Source organism: Manacus candei, unplaced genomic scaffold (assembly GCF_025592945.1).
Source record: "Manacus candei isolate 608988 ecotype Guabito, Panama unplaced genomic scaffold, ASM2559294v1 h1tg000074l, whole genome shotgun sequence".
Classification (NCBI taxonomy): Eukaryota; Metazoa; Chordata; class Aves; order Passeriformes; family Pipridae; genus Manacus; species Manacus candei.
In genome coordinates this window covers 2,644,754-2,669,253 of record NW_026138122.1, presented here as the reverse complement: position 1 = coordinate 2,669,253, position 24,500 = coordinate 2,644,754, and the positions used below count along the sequence as shown (strand labels likewise).

Sequence of the window (24,500 nt, the reverse complement as noted above, 5' to 3'; positions counted from 1 at the left end):
AGCTTTCATAGGCCCAGACTGAGGCATGAAGGAGTGTCCAATAGGGAAGTTACATGAAAGCTCTCTGCTCCCAGTTCCATGCTTTCCAGCAGGTCTTGTACCAAACTACTCTTGTAGCTTAAAAATAACTGCTTTCCACTACCACATGTAACATAATTATACATTCATAAACTAGTGTACTTGCAGTGAGGGCCTCATTCTTTGGACTGGATCTGAACCAACTGCTCTCAAGAGGGTGTTAAATTTAATGTCACAATACAACCATCCAGTATTTCTTGAACAGTCCCAATGCACTCCAGATTTGCTGCAGAAAGTGGGAGACCATCACTTTGATTTGTTTCATCATCATCATCAGAGTCCAAAGCATCTTTGCAGCACAAACTGGTCACATGACAGAATTTCTACTTAACATCCTCAGATTCTTGGAGAGTATAAATCTTTCTTGAAGATCTTCAAGGTATTGAAAACCTGCCTAAGACACTGAAAACCTGCTCTAGATGACCATGTTTGATTAGTGCACAGGCTGGACCAGATGACCTTCAGAAGTCCATTCCAACGTGAAGTCTACTGTGCTTCTGTGATATTTTCGTTATTCCCTTACCCTGAGATTGTCATTGTGCAGTTCCTCTATTTTGCATTATCTCTTAAGCCTGAGTGCATTCTTGACTGCAGTCTTTGATCCAATAGTGTCAATTACACAACTTACAACTTTCGGCATCTTGCAACTCAGGAAGAGTTAATGAAAAAGAGAAGAAAAAAAAATCCTGAAGGAATGTATTGAGCTGATTTTGTCATTCTCTAAGAAAGAATTCACTCTGGAAACAAGCAAACCATTTAAACAGTGTTTAAAGAACAGTGAAGGAAAGGAAGGTATACTCTTCAGAGTCTCAGGAGCTTTTGTTCATTTCTTTTAGCTGTGTTCTTAAATTCACTCTCTGGCTTTCATGAATTTCAAAGAAACTATTAGACTTGATACAACACAGTGAGAACAGTTCTTTATGTGTTCCTTGTTTCTGCTAAGACAGTTGCTTGTAGCTCACTATAGCTGCAGTGGTAGAGTTTTTATGTTTGCAACCTATTGATTTCCTAACAAGATTAAATTCATGAATCAAGAATTTCTTACTTATTGCATGGTTAAAAAACTGTGCACTGCTTAAGATGCTGAACTCACTCTCCATTCTTCAGAATTCTAACAATTCATTGCAAAAAGAAAGGCATCTTTTCATCATCATGTGGTACCATCAAGTCCTGATGTCTATATTATATGTTTTCTTTACGTGCATTCACAAATCACCTACCAACTTCTTTATTTCAAACTACCAGATGTTACTCTGGAAATTCACCTGTTAAGAGCAACTGAGAGAGAGTAGTCTGCTTTTACCAGTGTTGAGGCCTATGCAGTTAGACAGGTTGGAAGTGCTGGAAAGCAGTATGTGGGTATTGTAGGGGCAGGGAATTCTTCAGCTTCTGTATTTCACAGTGTGAATGTTTGTATAGCTAATCCAGCTCCAAGAAGATTAGATACAAGTGGGTAACTCCTATTTTTTAGAGTCTGGAGTTTTTGTGCTAAAGGACCATTTCAGTGAGGGTGAAGGAATACTGAAGTTTGAAATGAGTGCTTACAAAAAACATCAACTAGTAAAAGTTACAAGAACATTGTGTTTTTACAGCACAGAAAAGTTAATTCAAGCTGTAGAAGAAGATATTGAACATGAAAAGGTTGTGGCAGATGACATAATGAAAGATATGTCACAGGAAGATCAAGCTAAATATATGGCGATGAAGGCTGCTAATGAAAAACTCTCCCAGGTTGGTTTGTTTCACTCTACTTACCTAAAATATTTTTCAAGCGGGCTTCAAGGGTTGTAGATTTAAGTACAGAAGAGCTTTACAACAGACTAATAGAATAAAAGATCTTGCTGGTATCTTAATCAATTGTAAAAGTGCCTTATTTTTTTAAGAATAAACGGTGTTCCTAATTTTTCTTTTAAATTTGGGGACTGACATGCAGATTTTTAAAAGCCACTACAATGCTTACGTTTCATCATGTGTAAAAAGCAAGTAGAAGGGAAAAATAACCACAGCAGTTTTTGTAGTTCATCTGAGTAGAAAGTTTTCTTCTTGTGTACAGAATTGAATCTGACTAGGTTTTTTCTGTTGTTATTATTGTATGTCTCAATATATCAGAAAAAATTAAGTGGGCTTTATAAAATATTTGTGACTTCATTATTCCTAATGATAACAACAGGAGTAAGATTTCTAGGCTCTCTGACATGATCTACCTTAAGTTATACAGGCTAAAAATGTCTCTGTATAGAATATGCAGAGATGACACCAGTGTTTCCCAGCTGTCTTAGGATGAGCTGAATCAGTAGACAGGGCCAGTCTCTTTCTGGACTATGAAGAAACTGTGGTGGCTCGTTCAGATTTTAAAATCTGACTCTAAACTTCTGAAGTAGAAATAATAAGTTCCACTCTCACTACCGATTCTAAGAAAAAAATAGTAGAAAAAGGGCAATTTTCTGGTCATAGCCCAACTGTAAATAACAATGATAAGAGTAATAGAAAAGTTGGATGCTGAAAGTAAGTGGTTATTACATTTGAGTTACCTAAAGGAACTGGACACAGTCTTGTCTTTAAAATTTTTAAGAGCAGCAGTAAGATGCTTTACAGCATTTGATAAATACTAGGGTTTAGAACCGAAAAGTAATCAAGTAGTAATTTTTATCTGAATTTTGCACTTTTTTTCCTCTTTAGGAATTGGTTGTTCAACAGCAGGAACTGGATGTATTAAATGTAAAGGAAGAGAATCTAAGAGCTGTATGTATGATAAAAAGTGGTCTCTGTACCCATCTTCTCTGAACTTTAGTGTAAAAAATAATACAGTAGAAAAATACCAAATTTTTTTTCCTTAAATTTTCAACTGTTGCAGGATCATACCCTAGAATGGGAAGACAAAGCTGCCTCTCTGTTTTCCACCAATAATTTCTAATCAGTTTTGGGTAAAAATTCTTTTTGCTAGATGCCAAGTACAAACTTCTGATAGCAACAGTGAGCTTTCCTGGATTTAGTTACTCCTGCAGTGTCAGATGTTTTCTGTGACATTTGATGGATTTAGAATACCTCTCTAAATTAACATACTTCTTAAGGATTTTTGTGACTTAATTTTTTGATATATTTTAAATTTTCAGAATGTCTGAGATGGATTTTCTTGTTCCACATTTCAGTTCAGAAGCAACTGGCATTTCAAACACAGTGGTACCAGCTGATGTATTTTTTTATTCCATATACATACATAAATGCTCATTTTTAATACACTTTCATATTGCTAGATTGAGAACAATGTTCTCATATTGCCTCTTCCATGGATTAAAGGATCTCTGAGCAGAAAAATACAGTCAAAAAGTATATTTTTCAAATACTGTTAGACATTTTTCAGTCCTTTTAAATATTGTATATGGTTGGAAATCCCCTAGATATGATGAAGTAGTAAATCTACTCAGAAAATTGGCCTGAGGACAAACTCATAAAGCAAGAATTAGCTAATTGGGATATTCCATTCTAGAAGATGCAATATTGACAATATGGATTTTAAATTTTATTTTTATACCGTCTCTGTGCTTTTTGTAAGAAATAATCTTCACTTGTAATATACAGATAAATGTTGCTTAACTAAAGCATAATTTCTACAATGTTCTCTTGCCATCTGAAAATAGCTGGTAGGTGTTTGCTTTTCCCAACAGGAAATAGCACAATCTGGAGTGAAACAGGAAGCTGTGCATCTGTATGAAAAGCTCCATGAGCTCAAGGAACGTCGAGATCAAATTATTGCTGAGGATAAGAATATGGAATCTCCGCAGGAGGAAAGAGAGAGGTTACTAAAGCAGGCAAGAACATAAAATATTGCTATGTAAAAGATTCTCTGAGTCAGTATTTTTAGGGGTGATATTACTTGAAAGTACTTGAGTTTGAATCTTGCCTTTACTTGCATTCTAAGCAGCACAAATAATCTGAAATTATGAAGTTAATGAATTGGAAGGTTGGGATATTTCAGGTTCATCCAAAAGCTGTAGACCTGTTGGAGTGGGTTCAGAGGAGTGCCATGAAGATGATCAGAGAGCTGGAGCACTTCTATGAAGACACACTGAGAGTTGGGGCTGTTCAGCCTGGAGAAGGGAAAGCTCCTGGGAGAGAGACCTCATTGCAGCCCTCCACTACCTAAAGGAAGCTTATAAAAAGAGGAAGAGTGACTTTTTACATGGGCAGATAGTGATAGGACAAGAGGAAAACTGTTTTAAACTAAAAGATGAGAGAGTTAAATTAGATGCTAGGAATAAATTCTTTATTGTGAGGGTGGTGAGGCACTGAAACGTGTGGATGCCCCCTGCGTGGAAATGTTCAAGGCCAGGTTGGATGGGACCCTGAGCAACCTGATCGAGTGTGTGGCATCCCTGCCTGTAGTGGGGCTGGAGGGGAGGTGATGTGTGGGTTGGAAATAGATGATCTTTAAGGTCCCTTCCAGAACAAAACATTCAATGATTTTATGAAAACAAAATTGGCACAGGCAGCTTTTCAGCTAGTTGACTTGATCCAATTCACAAGTCATGTTGGTTGGGAAAACTGATCCAATTGAGCGTCTCTGTAACATAACTCCAGACCATATCCTTGTGGGTACTGAACATGGATACTAATCCAGGAGCAATTTAATCAGTTTACAATGGCCTATGCTGAGTTATGTAACTACACATCTGTATTATATGGATTATTGCTCTGAATGACCAGTGATTTTTAAATGTATGATTTTAAACATTTGGAAAAGATAACACTGGAATCATATCACTTCTTGTTGGACAATGTGACAGCAAGTTTGTGATTTCATGTGCTGAGTTTCTATTCCCTGTACTTTTAGAAATCTTTTTTTTCTTTTCCTTTTTTCATTTGTAGGTTTTATTTCGTATGTTAACATTGTCATAACTTTTTTATAGGTTAAAGACGATAGTCAAAAAATAGCAAGCATGGAAAGACAGTGAGTAACCCCATTATACTGTTGCTATCAATTACAGGTACACCCTAAAGACAGTTGAGTTCCATCATATATTTCTATAGACTTTTAGAACATCACCACATTTTCAAACCTGTTCTAGTGTTAGCATTCCACAGAAAATAGAATATATTCTTCTGTTTCAGGTAAACAACTTTTATAGTGATAGAACATTTAGATCTGCATAATCAGATACTTTCATCCCTTATGAATACTGAGAATATGCCCTGAAAATATAAATTGGTAATTGCTCTGACATAAGCTTGTTTAAGGCTGAAGAAGACATTCATCTGTAAAAAGCTACTCCTCTGGGACATCGATGAAGTTGAGGCACATTGCACTGCAGTCACATTTTGAAGTTTGTTATGTGTTCTCAAAACCTAAGAGTTACAAAGTTGCTTATAGAAAATTCCATTCTAAAGAGTAAAAGGGTACTGCTTCTTGATTCTTGGGTACTGGGCCTTTCTGAAGATTTGCAAGAAAGTCAAGTAAATTTTATGATAAACAGTTAAGTTCGTGGGGTATACTTAAAACAGTATAATATTTTGAGATTTTGATTTTTCTTCTGACTTAAATAAAATTTGAGATAATTCATGAAATATCCTAGAAACAAATTTAAGTTCTTTTAAGCTGTATTCCCAGCTGTAATTATTGGTTAATTTTTAATATGTTGATACTTTAATTAGATAATAAGTTACTTAACAGAATTTTTTAAAAGATACAATTACAAAAAATTATACTTGAGACTTTACAAAGAAATGTGTTTAAGGTAATTTCTTTCACACTTTGATTGATTATATAGCAGAGTATTTTACTTGTACATGGCAATTTCTTAATGGATTTTAGTGAACACATAAGTAATTTTTAAGGAGTACAGTTATTTGGTGCAGTTTACCAATTATGTTGTACCTTTGCAAAGCTGAATAGCAACCAGCAGAGGGACTAGTTGAGTAAGTTAAGAATTATGGATGACTCAACAAAAATTGTTTTTTAATAAAAAGGAGCAGCAGTACTTATATTTAATAGCTATGGGGACTAAAGTGACAGGTTACTTACATATACCTTTTATAATAACAATAATCCTCCTGATATTCTTTTGGTTTTGATAAATTTAGGTTTTGCAACTTTTATTCTTGATTTCTCTCTGCATTTTTGTCTAAAATAAAGTAAGTACTTTACAACATATTTTTAACCTTGATTTCCATTATCTGTTTGTCAGGCTGGCAGAAGTAAAAGAAAAATCAAACCATTTTAAAAAGGTCATTCAACAACTTGATATGGATCTGGAGAATCATCGAGGTAATATGACTAGAGTTGTAGCAAACTGTGCAGAACTGCATCTGTTTGTATGGTATATGCTCTGCCCATTAGTTGCTTGAAACTTTTAGGCTGATGCAAATGTCCATTGCTCATCAATATCATCACATCTAGAGGTATAGGCTTTTCCTTTCAAACTTGAGGAGTACCCACCTTTAGTGATGCATTCTTCAAGTTCATTTTGAAAATTACCAGATAAAATAATAGTACAGCTGTCTGGTTTCCTATCCAAATTTTATTTTTAGGACTGGTTGAAGAATAGAAGTTTATCCTTCTGGCAGCACTGTAGAACCAACTCATACGTAGAAATGCTTTCATTAATTGTACCTTCTACATTATCTGTTACACTGTCAATGGATTTGGAATTGAAAATGTTTAATAATAACGTGTAAAGCAGACAGAATTTTTTTAATACTAGTTCAGCACTATTTTTATCTCTCTTTGAAACTTCTTGGGTTGATCTTTGCAAGAAGAGTTTGAGAGCTGCCTTAAAATGGCCTTAATTTATACTTACCTCCAACAAACATGTGCTGTAGTACTTAGACTAGGTTAGGTTGATATTTCCTACCACTGGAAGTTATGGTTCTGGAGGAAATAATGTTAGTTTGAGCATAGGCCCTTAATAGTTATGAAAGGTTCTCCATAACATAGAGATTCATGCAATGGAAAACCTTCTTTTCATTTTAAGAAATCTTGTTCAGATAGGAATTACACAAAAATGTGCATACATTCTGGAAGGCTTTGTAACAACTTATTTAAATTTTGGAGGACTAATGAGTTGATGTGTGTCCTTTTTACTTTGTGCCCTTTCTTGGGCAATCAGTGTAAAATCTAGCTGTAAATTTCTTCAAGCCGAACAAATATTTCTAAATTTACCTCCAAACAAATGTTTGATACGTCTGTTTCTCGTCTTTTGCATTACAAAATATTTCATATTTCTACAGATTTTTCTTTATTTTTGCACAAATAACTTGTTAAGACTGTTTTGTTAGCTTTGTGTTTCCAGGTAATATCATTGCCAACTTTATTGTTCTTTAATCTTTCCTTTTTGTTTGACTTGCAACCCTTTCTCATTTTAACTTCGGAAAAATGCAGAAGGTAAGAAGTGAGTTGCTTTTCACATTTTATAGTTCAGTTTACACACTCAATTATACATTGCTGGACTGTATGTCTTTCACTGTTTTAGAAAAAGAAGTGTGTTGAAGAAGAGAGTTTAAAGCATATGTAGGAGAAAGCACATTCTCTTTGTCAGCATATCAGGAACAGTCAGGATATTCAGAATTAAGTTACCTTGTAGTATAGTATAGAGGGAGTTCATATGTTGTTATAACAGATGGAATAAAGAAGATATTCGCAAAGAATAGCTTAATAAACAGCAATGTAAACTCCCAATGCTATCTTTCCTAGTGAATGGAGAGAGAATCACAGAGGTCCATTGATACTTCTGCTCTAAGTCAGCATCTTGGTGTGCCTTTGAAATGCCTGTCCTCCCTCCCTCCCCAGTCACTTTACTTCTGGATTGGTATTTAAACGTTATTACAAAACACTCCCAAAACTTCAGCTCCTAAAGTTTTTTAGGTAAATATAAGGTGAAATAGACAGTAAAAAAAATATGTCTAAGGATTTTTTTGTAATGTTTTAGGATTAATATTTCAGTGTTAGAAACATTTCTGAGTAGGAAAAAATAAACAGAAGATATAAAAATAATTATTTTTAGTTTTCACTTGAGAAAATCTAAATAAATAAAAACTTTACCTGCTTATTACATGTTCCATATGCTAAAAGTTAACTTTAACTGATTAGTCAAAGCCAGGATTAACTCATAATGAAATAGACTTAACCACTCATAAATTGCAGGAGAGGGTAAGATATTGGTGTATGGTGGCGTATTTTAAAGAAGAATTATCTGTAAAGATAATTTCAAAGTTGCAGACTTTATTTCAAATTTTTTTTTCTTAAAACAGTTGACAAATCATGTAACTGTTTCATGGCTCATTATTACTAGATTTTTTAAGAAAAGGCTGAGTTATTAAGTATTGAAGACTTGCCTTGCAAATGAAAGAGAGAGTCTGGCAAGGAACAAAGCCACAGCTGCAAGGAAGCTGAAGCAGAATCACAGTCTCTTAGGGTCCCAAGAGTGTTCTTATTGTTTGTATATACTACATAAAGAGGAAAGCATGGGGGTGTACAAATAAAAAGATCCGGAGAAATTTGCTTGCTCAGTTATATCTGTACCTGTTTGTTTCTTTTACATTGTATTCTTTAAAATTAAAAGATTATCTTAAAAATATAAGACTCAAACAGTTAAAATTTTTGATATTTGAAATTTAAAATTAATTAAAAGAATTGTCTCCTTGTGACAAATATGTGTCCCACTTTACTAGTACATTTAAATTAAGATCTATTTATAGTCATACTGGAGTTCAGCAATAAAAGGTTCAAAAAATTGCACTGAGTCTGATTTATTTAGCTAAATATCTTTTTTTTTAATGTAAAAGTGCCTATGACATAGTTTGTTGAAGTGACTACATTCCATAACATAGGATTAGTCCTGTAGTTTCTAGGCATGTAGAAATTTTGTTTTTAAGACTGACATTTTGCATACATAAAGGAATTCAGGACTGAGACAATGTAAAGTTAAATCAATGTTACATCTCTTGCAGGAGAAGAAAATTGGAAATACAGAGAGCTCAAGAAGAGTGAAGAAAACATGGACAGTAAGTTGTCTAATATAATTTAATTTGGCCTAATTCCTCTAAAATACAGATTTTCTTGTATTGTCAAAACACAGATAATTTAGAGCTCCAAAGAACTATGTCCTGATCTTTGCATCAAGTTTCTGTGATCTGCCTCAGGGCAAGGTAATTGATATCTTAGGACTTACAGGACAGTCACAAATTTTTGGAGCATCTTTCAAGGCTTTACATCAGTCATTAAAGGTCTTAGGAATTGAGCTTTATTTTATGAAAGCAAGCTGAAATTAATTGATTAAATTATTAAAGGCAGAACTTGACAGCGAACAAATGTAGACATCATGTAATTCTTTAAAATTAAGGCTTCTGATATCTATTTATTCAAAATAAATGCTGCTAAAGCTTGGTACTTATTAGAAGGGTCTAATGTTGTAGAGACCCTAGTAGAAATTAACAGAGGATGAAAACAATTGGTTTTAAATATACCTTATTGCTGGTGTGCAGTAGTAGACAGCTTTCCAAAAAAGTTGGTCCGTTACTCAGCAAAGAGGGAAAATTATCAATAAATATGCCATAAAAACCAGAGGATATAATACCTTTTTTTAAGTATTCTCTGTATAACTTCTTGTTAGCATGATACTGAAAGAAAGGTCTCAGCTCACACTAAGGGAAGATGGGTAAGACCATACTTAGAGAGTTTCTGTGTTTTCAAATTACCAAATTTCCTGAGAAGCAAAAAGGCAAAAACTCACTTAATCTGGATTTTCAGTATGAATACAGACTGTGCAAGTGGGAACTCACAGTCCTTCTAAGTCTTTGGGTTTTGGTTCTGCTTCTATCCTTCATCAGAGGATATGGATGCAGTTCCAGGCCTGTTTGAGATTTGGGGGACCTGAGACCTGAGAGATTTGGGGGAACATGCAGGAGTCTAAAAGATGGGAAAAGAGTAAATATAGTACCTGTGAAGAGGAACTGGAGACAGGGAAATATATACCAGTCAGCTTTAGTATCAATTTCCAGAAAGAATGGGGAAAAACAAAGCAAGCAGACACTTTGTAAATGTTACAGAAACAGGAATATGAATAACAGTAGTATTGATTTGTCAAGTACAAAGATCTATTTTCCTTTTTTTGACAGAAAAATATTGCAGAATAAGAGAGGAACATCAGATGATCTGTACTTTAATTTCAGTACATCTTCTCCTGTCTCATGGTGTTCTTAGAAGCAAGCTAGGAAAATATTGTCATTAACCTAGACTGTGCATTCAATTAAAAAATTATTAATTATGAAGGATTCAATGCCAGAATGAAAGGTTGTATATTGAATAGAGTTTGCAGTGTGTTGGGTGTTCAGGTTAATCAATCAGATGGATGACAAGAGAGAAAGGTTCACAGCAAATACTCCATTGGAAAAGCTGAAGTCATGTTGGAGGACAGGGTTAGAATTTCATATACTTTTGGCATATTAGAAATGAGTTAAAAATGTTAAAAAATGATTAAGTGTAAGTTTCCACACTTGGGCAGTGTAATCAACAGCAAAAATGCAGAATAGGGAGCAGTTCACTAGGCACAGCTCTGTAGTATGGCTCAGTTAGAGTGAGGACGAAGTGAATGTGGCTCAGCAGTATCACACTAACGTGGCAGAGAAAATACCACAACAGTAGGTATACATGGGAGTGTAATTTGTCAGACGTGTAAAGTAATCTTTTTCCCTATGCATTGAATACTTCAGGTGGAGTACTGTCTCTTGTTCTGCACATAAAGAAAGGGGTGACAGTCCTGAAGAGAAACTGATGGGGGATGCAGAAAGCGTGACCTGCAAGGAAATATTAAAGAACAAGTCTTTTATTTTAGAAGATTTATGAAAGTTGTCAATTATCTAAAAAGGCTGTTTCAAATAACAAGTGAATAATTTATCTCTGTGTATACATGAGGAGAGAAAAGGAGTAATACATCAATAGTTGCAGAAAGATTTCAGGTTGGATGTTAGGGAAAACTTCCTAACATTAACATTTACCAAGCATTAAAATAGGTTGTCCTGGGAGAATTGTGGAGAATCCATCAGGAGCTGAGTGTGAGAAGAGTATAGACAAACATCTGAATTACTGACAGTTTTGTCCTCGAGCTACTGAATTAATCAGTTGAGCTCTTGCAGTCTCTTGCATTCAATTTTTTATGAATCTGTGAAACACGTAGTACTCAAATGAACAAGGTCAATCAGATAAGCGTTATTAAAAGGAGAGTTGCTTGTAGCAAAACAGTGAGATGAGATGTAAATATGGACCTTGCTTAATGATTCTAAATAAACTCAAAGATTTGCAAGAAAACACCTAAAAAGTCCAGAATGCCAGAGGAGAAAAACAGTAGTCAAGTCATATAGATACTATTCTAAGGTCCTAATTTTCTTGTTGCTGGCTCAGTTTTATAGAATTACATATATACCTGCGGATGTTATGTATGTTAGTTTTATTGTTTCATATTTATAAATGTGTGAAAATGTGTTTCTACTGTTGTCTCATCCTTCTTAAACAAGGACTTCTTCCCTTTTTCATGGACATAGACTCTTAGGTTTGCTGAGTGCTCCTGTGTGTGTCTAAGCCATGTTTCAGTAGGATACCCAGTAGGAGAGAAGTTATCGTAACTTGCAGCCCTAGGTGGCATCTTGCTGGACTTCTGACTTTCATATGATGTGTCCGACACCTTTTTCTTTTCAATATATCTGTGACCAGAAATACAATGTAGTATGCCTAGAACACAAATACAGAGTGCCTACCACCATTACAACTGTTGTCAGATTCAGTTGGACACTTACTAGAAAGAACTTAAATTACAGATATAGCTAAGAGGCAGCATACAGAAGGAAAGAGGTGATCGCAGTTGAATATTGGTCTCCAGGCCTTAGCAATGTTTGGCATTTAGTCCAGGGCATTAGAGATAATGAAGTCACCTGTTTCCTTTATTTGGTAGCCCATTTAGTTAGCTTTAAGAAAAATAAAGAGCAACAGCTACTGGGACAAGCATTTAGAAAGGTGTCAGAAATGATGGGGATGAAACTCCTTTCCTATAGTGTAACAACCCTCACCTAAACACTGTACAAGAAGGTGCTGACCTCATGCCCAATGTGTGTCTCTGGAAGAATTCTCCTTCATTCCAGCTGATAAGTTGACAAGTTTCAAGGTCTCTACCACCTGGCTCTTAAATAAACAATTAAAGTTTAATTGTACAATTTATCAATATGGTACAATTTTTTACTGGAAATAACAAAGGCATGTGCTGTACTCATACAAGTAAGAGCCTTCTTTTTCTTGTTTGCTGATCTCTAGATTTTCTTGAGACTTTTGAAGAGGTTAAGAAACAGGAATTTGAAAGAAAGGCCCAAATAGAAGCCAACATTGTTGCACTCCTGGAGCACTCAAGCAGGGTGAGCATTTCCCTCCTCCTGTGGCAAGCTAGGAATTGAGAAGCACAAAACAAGAGAGTGACTAGACGAAGAAGGATGGTACTCTTTAAATATTTAAATTTATCCACATAGTAATCTCTTAAGAGAATTAAACATTAAACCATGTACAACTGGAGTTAAAAAAAAAGGATTTGTTTAATTTCTTTCTGGGGAAAAAGTTGTCATCACTGCTATAATGAACCTTATTCCATTAATGATAAACATTTCCAAATAGTGCAAATAAAACTACTGCAATATATTGCTTACCCAAAGTTTGCAAATCTCAGTTCAGGGGTATCCTGTCATACTGTTACGTAACTGAAAATATTCCACTTTCCTCTCTGATCTACTAAAATTATGTCTGGAATACCCTACTATGTAATATTGAATGTAAATAATATAAATGAATAATGTAACACTTTAGAAATTGTTGGAATTTGTAGTCTGCCTTTTTTTTTCACTTCCAAGTCTCCTTTTCTTTTAATATTTTTGGTTTCCATGGATTTTTTATCTTACCGAAAACTTTCAGCAGAGTAATATTTTGATGCTATAATTACTTTAATTGTCTTTAACTCAGTGTGATATACCATATATGTTAGGCACTGTCACTTTAGAACCAATTTATATGGCAGCACAGTTTATTCTTGCTGTATTTTGTTTCATCTGTGCTGGCCTGTCAGGACATCTTTTATCAAAAGTTGGCAGAATGAAAGTCATTCACATTTAAATCACTTCAGAATATTTCCAATATTTTAAGTCTTTGTAGTATGAAAGCTAAATAACAGACAATGTCCTAGCAGAAGAGTTTTTACTTGTGCAGTTACCATTTGTTTTTTCAAAAATAGAACATAATCTCATTATTTTTATTGGTAACACACAGAATCTGAATCATATGAAACAAATTTCATCTGTTACAAATCAAGAGCTGAAGATTATGCAGGAAGACCTCACTTTCAAATCAAATGAAATGCAGAAGTCACAGAGCACTGCTAAGAATCTGGTTACAGGTGAGATCAGCAATGAATTTTTAAATTCATTTCTTAAAAGCATTAAGATTACCCACAATGGTACAGTAATAACATGTGGAAGATCTGAAAATATTGAAATACAGTGGCAATTGAGAAACTGAAACTCTTTTGAGTAACAAGTTATTTATATTCCTCAAGAGTATTTAATTTACTATTACCACTAAATGATAATCTTCCTTGCACAGATATAAGATAAACAAATGTATTTTAATACAGAGATATGAAGTTTTTGTAGCTGAAGTTTGATTTTTACTAATACTCACCTCAAAATAAATATCTTCCATGATTTTTAAACGGTGTTTAATAAATTGGAGTCTTCCACAGTTATCTAACCATGTATTATTTGTAAATGTAGTTCTTAGTATTACTTACTTGGGGTTTGTGCTTTTACAAAGGATATGTACTGTGGGCGAATAACTGACAACAGCAGTGAATAGCTCTCAAATTTTGAGGATTTGATTCTGCAAAGTGAACATTCGTTTTGACTTCATTTTCTAAATATTCTAAATGCCAAAAATTAAATGTAAGCATCTGCAGGATCCTGTCTGTAATTTCAAAAAGCAGACAGTATTTTTCTTTCATTCCCATAACAAGTGTCTATTTAGTTCTTTATTTGCATTGTTTATAGTAGGATTGTTCTCAAAGTTCTAAGTCTTTGCCAATATCATTATTGGTTCAGCAAACCTTTCCTTGTTTATTTGGCTGAAAGGAAGGGGCAAGAATTAAGAACCATAAATCATTTTGTTAGAAGACTATTACATGCTGTACTTTGTAGTAATTTTCAAAATAGGTGCCCCTGTTGTGACTTCAAATTAGTTGTAAGCAAATATGAAGTTGTTATGCACAAAATGTTACAGAATTTGATTGTTCTGTTTTGCATTTGAACGTTTAGTGTTCACTTGTCTGCAATTACTCATTTTGCAGTTCTAGTGTAGTTTAAAATGCTGGGCCACACATTAAAAGTTCAAATATGGCTTTTTGTTCTTTCATGTAAGCATCAATTCTGACTACTTTACAGTATATGGACGTTTTGAAAGCACCTAGTGCTACAGAGGCATTATTGAAAGACATATTTCTTTCTCTGCAAGGGGAGAGAAGGAAGTTACAGTGCATAATTTTCAGCAGATCGTTTAAATGATTCATAAGTAAATGTCTGACAGCAAGGAGTCACAGATACTGTAATAAACAACTTAAGATTCTTTCAGAAATGCACTGAATTTTCAGTTTGCACAGTTGAAGTTCTTCCTAACACTTTAATTAGTCTTCAGAATTCTTTTGTTGTGATTAAAATCTGGATATCCATATTTTCTTGTCATAACAAAAATATAGAATGTCCACCAACAGAACCCTTAAAAAAAATTAAAAAGAGAAGGAAACCATGAGGAGTAAACAAAAGTGCTGATGGCATAGTTTCCCAAAAATATTTCCCTGGGTCACTGTAGTTTGTTCTGAGAATTTGCTACTATGTACACACTGCATGCTAGACACTGCAGCTTCATGGCCTATCAGAAGGAACTGGGCTGCATCCTCTTCCTGTCTCTTCCTCTAGAGGAGTTCTGAGGTTTTTTCATTGAGGCTGCTGCTGGATAAGGATAAAATTCACCCCTTCCAGTTTCTTCCCTTTTCTCCAGAAAGTGTGAATGGATAGGAATACCCATTGCTGTCTCATCATAGTTTCTATCAGTATATAGATAGAACAGTCTAAGAACACTTTGTGCCTTTTTGGCACTTATGTTCTTACTACTCTTTACATGTAAAATAAAATTACAACCAGTCAACTATTTTATTATTTTAAAATAAAATATAGATATTAAACTACTATATAAAAAGTGAAAATGCTGTGATTAGGCCTAAATAAATCCTTAAGAACATCTAAAGTTGTTTTCTGCTGTTTCTCTCCAATCTGAATTTATTTTATAATTCTGGTTTTTACTGGTTTTGGTCTTAAAACCCTCATTTATTGAGGTCCTTAAGCATTTGTCTGTCTTTAAACCACAGTGCTGTAGGAACAAGAGAAGTAAAGCTGTGGTCTGTTCACTTGTGGTTTACAGTCTGTCACTGACCACTATTGGGAACTTTGCATTGAAACTATGGGCAGTTACAAAATATTGTAGGCACAGAGAAAGTGTTTCCTTAAGTGCTTTACAGTGGAAGGCAGACACTGAAGTGCAGACATGGAATGCAGTCCAAAAATTTTACTTTTAAACCCTTCTTTGTCTTGTATGGAAATTTTTTGTATTTATATACATGCTCTTTGCACATATAGGACCCTTTCAATCTTACCATACGGATGAGCATTCCTCAGGATAATTTTGAATGGTGCAAAAAAATTTTGGCTTGTCTTTTTTTTAATTTTGAGATTCCTAAACAAATCACCAAAACATTGTAATAAGCAAAAAATATTGATTAAAGGAAATCCTTCACTCTAAAAAATAAGCATATGGCATAAATTCACAAGCAGAGAGATGAAAATCAAAATCTTGCTATCACAGTGAGATTTTCCCAAATAAATCCACTGAGGAAACCATACCCACAGTTTTTGGAGAGGTGAAGTCTCCCTCTGTCACATAGGCACATCTGTTCCCTTCTGCTGTAAAGATTTATACTGCTCTGTTTAAGTTGGGGGCTAAATTTTCTACCTTTTTCCAGCTGATCAGCACAAATCTGACTGTGAGCAAAATACCCAGTCTATGCCGAGAAAAGTTTCTTTGTGTGGTCTCATCCCTCCCAGTAGCCCACGTTGCCTGATATTTTAGATTGTAGGAAAAAGACCTGCAAATTTGTATCATTCTTCTGAGTCAGACACAGATCTGAAACATAAGAAGGTTTAGCCATGTGTTTAATGTTCAGGAACATGAATAAAATACAATGACAGGGCAGGTCACAAAACCAAAACAAGTCTAGCCACACCTAGTCCTTCCCCACTCAGGGAACTTACCTCCAAAACTATGTTGATGTATATTTATTATTTTGTATCTTTTTATTGTTTCTTCTCTTATGCATCTCATGTCTTAACTGTTTCAGTCTTTGCAGTTCTCTTCATATAAGAATCCATCCGTATTTCTAATTCCCTTATTACCTGTATCTCTGTTACTTATTTTTAATGGAGTGTCAGAAGTAAATTCTGTATGTTGTAGCACTTCTTATTCTGTGGGTATACGGAAGTGTTTTTCTGTACAGAGTGAATGTTTAAAGAAAATTTGGCTATTTGTTCTCAAAAAACTAGGTCTTACCCACATACAAGCAGCATAAATAAAACAACACCTTGCTAAAAAAAACTAATGAAATTATTTCTTTAAATTTTCTGCATTATTGCAACTTTTTGTAAGTTTATCACCACTGCTTTAAGACCTGAAATTGTCTGGTGCTATAAACTTTAACAATGTGATACAAAAAACTTCACATTTTCATTACTCTTCGCTTATGGAGTATAGTACAGTTATTGTAATGTATGAGTATGACTTGTGGGATCGTGAAGATCACATTTTTTTCTTTCCTTCACATAAACAGTCCCATTAATATAAAAATCAGAAAGATACACAGGAGCTGCTTATATTGCTTAAATATAGTATAAACCATTACGTACTGGGCTATGTATTATGAAACAAAAATACTGTTAATTAGAAATTGTGTATCTGGTGATCTAGAGAGTCAAAAACTGCAGATGGACCTACAGAAGATGGAACTATTGGAGGGCAAGATGATTGGTGAACTGGCTTCTCTTAAAGACAAAATTGAACAGACAAAAGCAGAGTTGGAGGTCTACAATAATTTGCCAGCTCTGAAAGCATCAGGAGAAGAGAAGGAAAAGGTAACAAAAGGAATAAAACAGAATTTGTGTGCTTTTGAGCAGCCAGTGGGGGGTAATATGTGATTGAGAGTACTTCCTCATAGCTGATAGCTGCAAATGAATCCAAATGCTTCTCTGCTTATATACATGACTTACTAAATAGGTCCATGTAGCAGGCTATGAGCTGGATGCCTTTTGATAACTTCCTTCCACAAAATCTCCTCATTTTATTTTAATGATTCAGCTAAACTCTTCTGGTGTAATTTATGACTACCCAAACTTTGAATTTAGCAATCTAACACAGAGCACAAACAAAAAAGAATTTCCTATAAATTCTTAACGTCAACATTCCCACTTGTGCTCATAGAATATGGTCTAAGCCTAGAACTTGGTCAAAATAATTGAGTATCATTTTTAAGATAAAGCATGCATTGCTAGAGAAAAGCCTATGAGTTCTCTGTTCATGTGGTCTTCTTCTGAAAGGAAAAAAAAGTAGCACTTCGAAAGTTGAATTGAAGTAATTTACCTGAAGCTAACAGCAAATGAACTCATTAATCAGTTTGTGTTGGGGTTTTTTCTAACTAGAGACTCCAGGATGACAAAGAAAAATTAACAAAGCGCAGCCATTCTTTCAAGAAGATAATGGAACAGTTGAATACAGAGTATGAGACACTAAAAAAGGAGCTGCAAGAAAACGAGACACATTCTCAGGTATAGCTCAGATTACATATTATCCCCTTCAGCTGTTTCTTTCTCAGTTTTGGTTTTCTCATACACATGAAGCATTGTATGGATGGAATCTGTTTATTCCTTCTCAGTGAGTTTTCTTAGACATGTGTTTTAAGTGTGCAGCCATATTTTCAGTTTTCAAACAAAACTTAATATTATACCAATAAATTGCTTGTAAACTTTAGATTACTAAAATCAGAGATCGTTCTGAGCTTAAAATTATGTGACTTCTATGTTTAAGTGTTTGTATTAATCTTACTCAGAACCCTCCACCTTCTGCCCTTCCTTTGCTTGAGTAGTTTTGGGGACAAACTTAGAAGAAAGTACAGGGGAAAAAACAGTCACCACTAATCAGCTAAGATCCGTTTTGCTTTTGAAGTTATGATGGTAAGTTTTCTCTTGCAACCTGTGCTATTAATTTCGTTTTCCTTTTTCTAATTCTTCTGCTCCTTGGAGACCACTGAAGTTCTGGGGTTTGTTCAGACTTAAACTTTGGTATATGAGTATATGTACATTTACATTTAAAAAGTGAATCAGGAAAGGTGTTTGTAACCTCTTGAGCAACTTTGATTCTTCCATTATAAACACCCATTTATTCCTGTCATTTTGGCAACAGAACTTTACTGGCATAGAGGTTTGAATGCTCAGAAGGAAAACGGATAACCTTGAAATAAGGTGGAAATGGAAATTGATTATTTTCTGTGCATTTCACTGGTTTTTATTGCTTGAGGTTGTTGAGATATTTGCCCTTTAGAACTGTTATTTTTTTTATAATTCAGTTAAAAGCTGAAGGTCATATTGGTACATGTTTAAGTTGACTTTCTTCTGGAGTGAACTTCATGGAGCAGATGAGAAGGTGTAGCTCTGACTGAGGTATATGTATACATGTGTAGAACAGGATTATTATAATCACTCTAGGGTGATGATATAAATCCACAAAGCTACATGCCAAAGTCTGCAAGACTTCAGGTACTGTATATTTTTTATGCCAAGATCAGATTCTTATTCCTAGAGCTTAGGGAAATCAGAAATGAATAAGCAGTTAGGGTACTTGCATGATGAGGGTTAAAATTTTATATAAAATAATAGTTACACATAATTTCTTCAATTCATTAAGCTGTGGCAGTTCTATTTCAGTGTCTGCAAAAAGGACTTTTTATGTCATAAGTGTAAATATCATGAGAGTGAATAAAGTATATCTTATAACAGCCGATTGGTTGTTGCATCAAGCATTGTGAAGTACAAATACTGTTCATGTGTCTTGAGGGCTTGGGCAATTTTACAAGCAGTCAACTGGCCTCCAAGGAGTTACTATAAAAATACATTGAATGTTTCCTTTTATGTATATCAGACATAAAGTATTTCAAATCTAGGCTCCCTTACTGGCTAGATCATGTGTAACAACACAAAAGAGGCAGTAAAAATTTTAATTGGTCAGAAATATCTGATCTTGGAAATAAATTATTGTCGTGTGCTGTGAACTAGTACACTAGATAATTGATTCTTCTCTGTTAAGATTTGAGTAATAGAGCAACTATTTTCATATCTTCTAGCTTAAGAATAAGCTTTTACGTAAAATACTGCAGTATTTTCCTAATTTATAGGAAAATTTTTGATTTCCACTGAAAGTTTAGTCTCAGAATGATTTTCAGTTTTTACATTTAAAAATAACATCTTCATATCTTGAAATGCAGAACCTTTAACAGTAGCATCAGGAAAAACAAGTATAAAATTGTATTGTAAGGAAGCAGCCATCGATATAATGTCCACATTAGTTTCCTGTTGATGCTGAAAGTATTGAAGAAGTGCCAACACTTAACCCACACTCCTACAATCTTCTTGCTGCAGCTCTGTTCTTATCACAGCTTCTGGCATCAGACAGGAAACCTAACTATGGAAGTAAGGAAGTTTCTTCTGTGTAGCTTAAAGTCCAAGACAGTGTCAGGAAATATTGTATCTTTGGTGATTTTAGATCCTACTGATTCTAAGAAGAGATAATTTAAGTGATAAGAAGCATTATGAGAATTAGTATCTCCCTGCAGTGTTCATCTTTTTACTTATGACTTGCCTACATACTTCCTTATATGATGTCTTGAATTCTCATCTCATTTTTTCATCTATCACTGCAGTTGCATACAGTGCTTTTGTACTAATGGATTATGAAGTCCTAAATTATATGCAGGTTAATTTTTGGCAGCTTTGAAAACATTTTGACATTGTTTCTCATTTTGGAGTTTTTTATGTGAAATAACTTTGATCTTATCGGATGATAGAGTACAAGGTACTGATACAACATTTTTGGGAGTTTGTATAAAGTGTGTGTGTAGTAATTAGCATTTTAATTTTTGACTCTTTTTGTGTTTTCAGCTTACAAATTTGGAGAGGAAGTGGCAGCACCATGAGCAAAATAACTTTATGATGAAGGAATGTATCCTTTTCTGTAAGAAATAGAGTCAAATTCATGCACTGTATTAATTGAGGAAGAAGTCTGTTTCCTCCAGCAGAATAAGACAGGACAGAATGGGGAGCAGGAGACAGGGGAGGAGGGGAAAGGCAATCCTTTGCAAATGTCTGGTTAGCTGATAGATATTATATATAGCATGTGTTGTCTGAAACAATTTTACGGGGTCCTAAAGCATAAGCTTTGCTTTGCAGTCTGGAGTCATTCCTTCTGACTCAGTTTTGCCATTAAGTTTCATACAAAGTTCATCTTCATATCTGTCCAGTCTTATCTGAAATTAATCTCCAAGTGTATTATTGTTTGAAAATCTGTAGAGCATGGTGACTTTGCATGGTGTTTTGCAGTTTAACCCCCTGAAAATACCAGTAATGAAAAAGTAAACAATAAATTGTATACATTTAATGTTTTTCTTATGAAATAAAAGGGGAGTTGCCTACTAGAGGAAAAAAACAGGTGAATGTGTTAAGATATGACAAGGAGATGCTTGAGCTGCAGAATGGACATGACTGGAGGAACTGCACTGTAGCTTTCTCATTATGTGATTCAAATTAAAGGGTTATATTTCACTAATCATATAAGGCCTTACAAAACATGAGCAAAATCATTATTTGCTTATTTGCAAATGACTTCCATAAGATAGTTTTTGAAATAAGTGAAAGCACTGATGTTTATGTTAATTAGAATTGATGGTTCTTCTCATCTTGTACTATTTTTTTTTTATTCTCCATAGTTATGGTAGAGATCTGAGTAGGAACAAGCTGAAGTTTTATTTTGGGACAGCAAATTCACTGCAATAAACTTACTTCTTTAAAATTATTTGGTAACAAAAAATCTGAAATTTCTAAGATGCACAAAATCAGTGTTACGTGATTACAGTACAAATGTAATTGGTAAAGATAACATCAAAACTAGACTGTACCATCCAGTGTATTATGTTGGACAATGGACATTGCTATATGTCTCAGAAAATAGCACAGGAATATATTTCAGGCAATTATGTGATAGCTTAGCCATCAGAGAAATAATGGTGATGATGATAATAATAAATAATAACATATAATATATAACAATACATATAGTGTTGTCTTTTTCATATACCAAATAACCCATTTCTCATATCTGATAAGTGCTCTAATTCTTAGAAAATACATCTGAAAAAAGTCTTGGACAATGTAATCTAATTGGAGGTACCTCCTCTATGAAGGAGGCTCTACAGGAATGTTTCTTAAGGCAATACTGTTAAATAAAATCTTTCCTACAAAAAACCCTCTAAAAAAACCAAGAGAAAAAGTTCATCAGGATATTAAAGCATCTGCTAACTTACTATGCAATATTGCCTATCCAAGTACAGACCCTTATACAGAGTACTGTGTCTGCTTGGACTACTGGAAAGAGAGGGGCTGCTTTCCTGGACTGGGACTTTTGTAGGCAGGCTGAATGGCTGTAAATAGCTGAGTGCTTTGAAATGGTTTTACTTGCAATGTAACAATGGGCAGAGTCTTTCACAAGGGACCTATTGCCTGTATATATGAAAACAAAACTGACTGAGGCATGTAATCTTATTTTTTTTTTCCTACAGTGCTTGGCATGAGATGGCAGCCAGCCCTAGTAAATTAGTGTAAATCTTTTAGACCCAAGTGGAGTTTTTTCCATTATTTACAACACTTGCAGGTTTTCACAGAAGCAAATGTCCTGTATTGTGGTTCCCTTGTGATCTCTAATTGTGCTCATATTTATACTGGCAGTTTGTTTCCTTAATTCTTTTAATCAGTCATAGCAACAAAAAGCCAGGAGAGTGACTACCAGCCAATAATGAAGAACGTGAGAAAGCTGGTCAGAGAATACAACAAGGCTCTCATAGAAGCTTTACAGAACACCAAGAACTGAACCCAGGCATTTCCTTCCTGCCCCAATGGATCAACAATTAGAGATGTGCACAGCCGGCATGGAAAGCTGGACTACTGAGCTCATTCACTCACCACTGTGGTGACAGATATTCTTAAAAGTATTTTTCAAGGTTTTTAGAAGTTACAGGTTTTAATAGTATCCCTTCTTTTGCACTGTTTAAAATTTTTAGAAATAAACTTCTGAATTTTAGAAACTTGTATAAACAAAAAGGAAATACTGCCCAAAGAGTTACTGAAGCCCACTGCTAAATTGCACCTCAAATGTGAAATTTCAGTCTGCTTTACACGCTTAATTTCTAACTGTAACATCATCATACCATCTCTATTTAGATAGCAATTTATATCAAGTAAGGAAAACATCTAAGGATGACAAGCATCTTTTAAAGTCAGAATTGCTTCATAGTGTAAAAATCTTACAATAAAAGTAAAAAAGTAGTGAACTGTAGCTAATACTGATTTTGTGGAGCATTTTACTGCTGTAATATTCACCAGTAGAGGAAATAAAAGGGAAAATTATTTGTATTTTCTGCAAGGATTTTTTTCCTCTTTTTTCAAGCTGCAATGCCATATGCAACCTCTGACAAATATACACAGAAAGAGTTTCAACACAGAGCAAAACCAGGACTGATACAGAAAATAACAGTGTGGTTTATGATACAGACATTTCAGAAAACAAAATTTCCATTTATATCTTTCCCTCACATTCTACATGTCTGTATTTCTAAACTGCCTATTGATAATTTCCTTTACCTGGTATGTTGTAAGCTAGTCCTGGTCAAAGAGAAAAGAGCACAGTTGACTACAGATAGGAATCTTAGCTAGACAGGAACAAAAAAAAATGTACTAAAAAGCAGTGGGATCTGGATTTATAGTTGTTCTGCTCTCTTAGAAAAGTTTTCTGGAAAAGAGGTAGACTATGCACTTCACTTCATACAACTGGATTTCTGAAATAATTATCCAGTGTGCCGAGTCCATTAAAATAGTTCTGTATTTTTGTCACTAAATTTCTCCAAATCTGTGATTGGCATTTTGAGTATAAAGAAATATGTAAAACAAAAAGATTGAAGATTCTTGCAGAGAGCACGAGAGCACTGTGTTTGCAAATTCAGCACTGTAGATGCTGTTGCTCTATATATTTATGTCTGTATAACATCTAGAGATAATGGAACAGGATTTCTATAAACCAAGGACTGTTATCTAGGGGAAATTCCCACTAATGTCTCTTCCTTCCTGTCAGAGTTTCAGCTATTCCAGAGAGAGCCCATTATTTGCTGAGATAAAGTTGAAGTCTAATATTCTCACCAATGCAACCATCAGCCAGAGAGATCGCCTCCTGAATTCCACTTGTGCTAGAATAACATATTGTAATGAACAATGGAAAAAAGCTGCAGACTGAGTAAACAGACTACTTTGAATTTGCTTTCACTCAGGGCAGAGGAAGGTTTTATTCCTTGGTAGTGATTCTGTATGACAGCATGGTAGAGTTTACAGGGTTTAGTTCTGTTCCACAGGAGATGCCTGTCATAAAAACCTTTTCTCCAGCATGCTGTTCTTTTCTGTATTCTATTGAAGGATCCTCAGATTACCTCTTTCCATTTGAGAATCTCATCACTCATTTCTTTTTATAACAGTTCATCCTTATGGTCCTAAATCATGGACATAGTACCCATGGCTGAAAAGAGCTGTATGGATTCTAAGCTGTGAACTACTCAGCAAGTGTTTATCTCTCTCTGGGAGATTAATAACTCATTCCCCATAGTAAACTGAGTAAATTGTACCCATGTCACCCAGACTAAAGTCTCAGTGAAAATAACCTTTTCTTTAACTCTTTTTTTCTTCTTGTTTTTAAATACAATTTAAGTAGTACCAGACACACAATGCTTTTCCACCAAAGGTCATGTGTGTACATCAAGACACCAACTCAGTAACACAGGTCTCCCTACCCAGGCAGTCTTTCATTCATTTTATGCTGTGACTTCAGACTGGGAGGACGTTAATTAACTGGCAGCATCTGTGGGGTGGAGATGTTTAATACCTTTTCTGCTCACATCTCTCACCAGGGCTAAGTAGGGGTAAGGATCATCTCTCTCAGCCTG

At 34.6% G+C, this 24,500-nt stretch overlaps 1 protein-coding gene across 2 annotated transcripts in view; it reads left to right on the top strand.

Annotated features, from left to right (window-relative positions):
- The window catches only part of IFT74 (intraflagellar transport 74), a 36,772-nt gene extending 13,335 nt beyond the window's left edge, over positions 1–23,437 (top strand). For both annotated transcript variants that reach the window (XM_051809032.1, XM_051809033.1), the window contains exons 9-20: positions 1,671–1,809; positions 2,758–2,820; positions 3,744–3,887; positions 4,986–5,026; positions 6,261–6,340; positions 9,022–9,075; positions 12,374–12,471; positions 13,370–13,496; positions 17,165–17,328; positions 17,893–18,018; positions 20,404–20,464; positions 22,269–23,437. In XM_051809032.1, coding sequence (XP_051664992.1) covers positions 1,671–1,809; positions 2,758–2,820; positions 3,744–3,887; positions 4,986–5,026; positions 6,261–6,340; positions 9,022–9,075; positions 12,374–12,471; positions 13,370–13,496; positions 17,165–17,328; positions 17,893–18,018; positions 20,404–20,464; positions 22,269–22,384 — 1,213 coding nt within the window. In that variant the 3' untranslated portion in view covers positions 22,385–23,437. The remainder of the gene's footprint in view (positions 1–1,670; positions 1,810–2,757; positions 2,821–3,743; positions 3,888–4,985; positions 5,027–6,260; positions 6,341–9,021; positions 9,076–12,373; positions 12,472–13,369; positions 13,497–17,164; positions 17,329–17,892; positions 18,019–20,403; positions 20,465–22,268) is intronic.
- Positions 23,438–24,500: the final 1,063 nt, after the last annotated feature.